This window comes from Triticum dicoccoides, chromosome 5A, assembly GCF_002162155.2.
Source record: "Triticum dicoccoides isolate Atlit2015 ecotype Zavitan chromosome 5A, WEW_v2.0, whole genome shotgun sequence".
NCBI lineage: Eukaryota > Viridiplantae > Streptophyta > Magnoliopsida > Poales > Poaceae > Triticum > Triticum dicoccoides.
The window spans coordinates 620,832,968-620,838,163 of NC_041388.1; the positions used below are offsets into that span (position 1 = coordinate 620,832,968).

General features: G+C 50.0%; 1 protein-coding gene across 1 annotated transcript; it reads left to right on the forward strand.

The window, feature by feature from the left end:
• The first annotated feature begins 685 nt into the window (after positions 1-685).
• LOC119298129 (purine permease 3-like) lies at positions 686-5,038 on the forward strand. Its single transcript, XM_037575640.1, has 2 exons — positions 686-1,688; positions 4,576-5,038. The coding sequence occupies exons 1-2, from the start codon at positions 873-875 to the stop codon at positions 4,915-4,917; spliced, it is 1,158 nt and encodes a 385-aa protein (XP_037431537.1). The 5' UTR covers positions 686-872; the 3' UTR covers positions 4,918-5,038.
• The last annotated feature ends 158 nt before the right edge of the window (positions 5,039-5,196 follow it).

The window sequence follows — 5,196 nt, forward strand, 5'->3', positions numbered from 1 at the left end:
GCCCTAACTCCATAGGTGGACTCCCCAGTTCGCAATGCCTACCATCTAGCTCTGCTTGCCTCATCATACAACACTTCAGTCGGGGACAAATACAACAACCGACCGGAGGAAGACGGAAGGATTTGGAACTTAATTTGAAAGGAGAAAGCACCACATAAAAAAGGACCAATTTTTTTTTCCATATGGAGGATGACGAATGAATCACTGCCACCAACTTGTTATTTTGCATGCACCACAACCCGGCTAGCTAAAACGTAGCAATCTCGTGCGCTACCAGCTTGTTATCATTTTTGTTCCAAAAAGCTTTGCTCAGCGATGCACAGTCGCTTTCAGATACGACTGGTGTGTCAGTCTGTTTGAGTCCCTCCCATTCCTAGCAGGCTTCAGATGAGGCCGGGGGTAAGCCTCCTTTACAAAAAATATATGAACATATGTGGTATACATCTCGATGGTTACGTGCATTTGTTTTTTCAGGACCTGTTGAAACTTTAAAATGCAATTTTCGAATTTTCAGAAACAGGGCGCCATGGAGCTGAGGAGCAGGAAAATCCACTCTCCTTGGCACAGTAGCGCGGACAAGAATACGGTCAACATCTATGTATCCGGCGTGGAAGTCGTACAACCGAGATGATCGTAGACGCAGCCGACAGTTCTGACTCTCCAAGCATCGTCCCCGTTTCCCTCTGCAATCAGTGCTGAGAACGACTCGACACTTCAAAAAACGAGGCTCAAATGGCAAACTGGGAGGATCACCGAGATAAGGACACGCTCAGAGCAGTGACGAGCTAGCTCAGCTGCATCAGCCCAATCGGTCTCACCGATCGATCCTCCAGCCAACTCTCGCGCAGCCAGTGCATGCGCTGCAGACATAGATGGAGGTCGAGATCCCGACCGAGCACCGCGCGCCCAAGGTTGAGGCTAGAGCGTGGCGATGGCACGATCTCCCGGCCGCCGCCGCCAAGCCGCTCCGGGACCCCCTCCTCGCCGTCAACTTCCTGCTGCTGGCCGTCGGCGCGGCCAGCGGCCCGCTCCTCCTCCGCCTCTACTTCCTGCGCGGCGGCTCCCGCAAGTGGCTATCCAGCCTGCTCCAGACCGCCGGCTGGCCGCTCCTCCTCGTGCCGCTCGGCTTCTCCTTCTCCTCCCGCCGCCGCCGCAGGAGCCGCCGCCAGGGCGACGACGCCACGGCTAGCACCGGCGTCTTCCTCATGACGCCCCGCCTCCTGGCCGCGTCCGCCGTCGTGGGCCTCATGACCGGCGCCGACAACTTCCTCTACGCCTACGGCCAGGCCTACCTCCCGGTGTCCACCTCCTCCATCCTCATCTCCACGCAGCTGGCCTTCACGGCCGCCTTCGCGCTGCTGCTCGTGCGCCAGCGCTTCACGGGCTCCACGGTCAACGCCATCGTGCTGCTCAGCGTCGGCGCCGCCATGCTGGGGATGGGCTCCGGCGGGGACCGCCCGGCGGGGGTGTCGGGCGCGCAGTACGCCGCCGGGTTCGGCATGGCGCTGGCGGCCGCGGCGCTCTACGGCCTCGTGCTGCCCGTCATGGAGCTCAGCCAGGCGTGGCACGCGGCGCGCGCCGGCGCCGCCGCCCTCACCTACACGCTCGTCGTTGAGATTCAGGTCGTCATCGGGCTCACCGCCACGGCGTTCTGCGCCGTCGGCATGCTGGCGAACAACGACTTTCAGGTGAGTTTTCAGCACTGCTTCACTTGCCTCTGCTCTTCGCCTACTTTCCGTTGCAATTGCCTAAAATATTTAGGTTCGGAGGAGTTCTGAATGTGACTCCCACGAGATAACTAAAACAAAGGTTAACATGAGGCAATCCACGATCTGAGTCCAGGCTCGTCTCCCCCAGTGAACGGTAATATATTCAAAAATAAATAGTAAAATGGACCAAAACAAACTAAAGTTGTTGGCATTGCAGATGCTCTAGTGCGTTAGGTGGCTGCAAAATTTCATGATGAATAGACATTCCGGTATCTCTCAAAAAAAAAAAGCTTTCAACTAGGTGTTTTTTCAAAGTTTTTTATACTACTTCTTAAAGCATCTCTAGCAAACTCCTTAAAATCGCAAACTATAAAACTGGGATACGGATCGAAAAAAATTGCATTTTAAAGGTTAATTTTAGCTACACCGAACAGATACTGTAAAATAAACTGTAAAACTGGGATAAAGAGCTCCTTCCTTCAATCTGACCGCTGTCGTCCTTTCACCCAGCCGGCGCCGCACCGGTCGCGCCCAACCCAGTCAGCTGTGCCCCATCACCACGCCGGCCGCGCCCAGCCTCGCCGACTACGCCCCGTCGCCTCCGCCGTCCGCGCCTTGCTCTATTGCCAGCCGGGCCGACCGAGTCGTGCCCCTTTGCCTGCCGCGCCGGGAGGATTCCGGCGGCCAAACTAAGGTCATGGGAGGCCACGACGATGTCGGAGCTCGTCCAATTCGAACCGACAGTGGTCGATTGCGGCATCTAGCGGCCTTTTCCAATGTGCGGTGATGAATTCCGGCAGGTTTATGGCGGATTCCGACAAACTCAGCGGCAACGTGGTTGCTTCGACGAGGTTTGACCGGTATACAGGGCCCTCTAGGTTCGGTCTTCCAACCTCCAACTATAAAAGTTTCGGGTGTGCATTTTCGGTGGCCCTTAATAATTTTACAGGTTGGACCAAATTTACGGTTTCTGTTTTGGACATTTTTTTCAACCGAAACTGTGAAATGCAAAAATTATAAGGGTTTGACCACTTATACGGGGTCTAGAGATGTTTTTATAGACCTATTTTCCGAGGATGGCACAACATATAAAAAATAAAATAAAAAATAAAAAATTTGCATGGATCTTCACGTAAGATTGTATGAACAAGTCTCAGTCGACTTCATTGCATCCTTTGACCACAAAATTTTCAACTTCTCAAAGCTTCCACGACTATTACTGTTCGTAAAAAGTAACGGCGAGAAGGCAGTTGTGGGTTACTCCATTTAGCTGGGACATCACAAAGATGACAAGATTGAAAGTGATTGAGGGCTTATCTCGATAACTAGTGGGTCAATGTGATCGACATCTCCACGTCTTTTCGGTTAATCATACCACTCCCCGGTGATACTTGTTGCTGTGGGTGCGAGTAGGCTGTGGGTTGAATTGATGGACGGGCACGACAAGTGAAATTAAAGTTCGTCCTACCTTGCTCAGTTCTCTGGCAACACCGTTGTCATCCCCGGTGATATGCCGTTAAAAGGCAACCTCTTCTCTTCAAAGTTTCTTTTTAATTTTAAAAGAACAGTTTTGTCGCCCGTTCGTTCTTCTTTCAGTTCTACTCCCTTCATTCCAAATTACTCGTTGCAGAAATGAATATATTTAGAACTAAAATATATATAAATACATCCATACATGCGATAAATAATTCGGAACGGAGAAAGTACATACATTCCTTCCTCTCTAGTGGGGTGTTTTGCGCCACTGTTTCACCTAAAAAAAATCTTGCTAGGGAGGATGATATCAATACATGTTTTTGAGCCTAGTGCTCGAATGATGCAAAACCAATTCTAACGAACTCCTTTTTGTTTGAATACTTTTGATTTTCGTATAAACAGAATAGAATCTTAGTACTAGTATTGACCCAAAATTATTAGCATAAAATCGAGAGTTTAATTTTGTAGAGATATGACACTCAAAGATCAAAAACAAGCAAAGGACACAAGATTTTAACGTGAAAAACTCCTCCAACACGAAGGGAAACGCCAGCAAGCCAAACTTCACTATATCGGAAGAGGTTACAAACGCGGGGGATTTTTCCCCGCACCTTGCTCGTCAGAAATTAGCCTTTCTCTTTATACTTGAATTTGGAGCATAACATAACAAACTCCACCTTAAGACAAATTCCATCTTGTAGCAAGAATGAGAACCTCCTCCCTGAACAACAAAGAAAACACCTTCGGCGTCAAACAACCACTAGGGCTAATGAGTTATATCAACTAAGTCTGAGCAAAGCTCAAACTTAGCATCAGGAACTGGCTTTATCAATATATCAGCAGGATTATCATGTGTGCTAATCTTGCATAACTTCAGTTTATCTTGCTCAACAATATCTCAGACATAATGATATTTGACATCAATATGCTTCGTTCTCTCATGGAACATCTGATCCTTTGTGGGGCATATGGCACTCTGACTATCATAAAACAAGTTAATGCAAGAATTATCTTCACAAAGCTTAGAATACAAATCTTTCAACCAAACTGATTATTTACATGCTTTCTGCAATAGTCATGTATTTTGCTTCAGTGGTAGACTAGGCAACTACTGGTTGCAACTTTGCGCTCCAACTCATGGCACAATCACAAACTGTGAACATGTGTCCAAATCGCTAGAAGCAAAATTTAAATCCACATAGCCAGCTAGTCCCTCATCAGTTTTGCCAAATTTTAAACAAGCATTGAAAGTACCCGAAAATCCACCGAACAGGCTTTGGCCCACGCCTACTGGCGACGGGCCTCGCTCCGCTCGCTCGTCAAAAGTTAGCATTTCTCTTTATACTTGAATTTAGAGCATAACATAACAAATTTGAGCATTGTGACGCAGGCAATCCCAGGAGAAGCCCGACAGTCCGAACTCGGCCAGGCGGGCTACTACATGCTGCTGGTCGGCACAGCCGCCGTGTACCAGTGCTTCTGCCTCGGCATAATCGGCGCCATCTACTACGGCTCGGCGCTGCTCGCCGGAGTCATCATCACCGTGCTCCTCCCGGTGACCGAGGTCCTGGCCGTCGTCTTCTTCCATGAACCCTTCAGCGGCACCAAGGGCGTCGCCCTCGGGCTGTCGCTCTGGGGCCTCGCTTCCTATTTCTACGGCGAGGTGCGGAACAAGGCCCCGGATGCAGAGCGCCAGACAAGTCTGTGTGCGGATCGTGACTGCGAGAATTAGTGGGAACAGCACGTGCTTTTGAGAAAGAAGGGGGCGTATATGAACCGAAGGCCATGGATGGAAGTGGCATGGCACACATAATGTTCGCTTGAAAACTTGTGCTCCCGTCTAGCAGTAAATATGTTCTTCGTCCATGGTTAATCTTTCATTTGATCGACTATGACCCCTGTTGCCGCTGGCGGCTGCTCGGTGGCGGTGACCCGCTGGAGAGGTGATTTGTGTGGCGATCTTTGGAGGCTCTAGACACGTCGCGATCACCGGTGGCGACTGGCATGGCGG

Excerpts from the sequence above, each read along its gene's own strand:
- LOC119298129 (XM_037575640.1), top strand. The coding sequence starts at position 873 with ATGGAGGTCGAGATCCCGACCGAGCACCGCGCGCCCAAGGTTGAGGCT. Across the intron at positions 1,689-4,575 it reads TGGCGAACAACGACTTTCAG|GCAATCCCAGGAGAAGCCCG; the intron begins GTGAGTTTTCAG and ends ATTGTGACGCAG.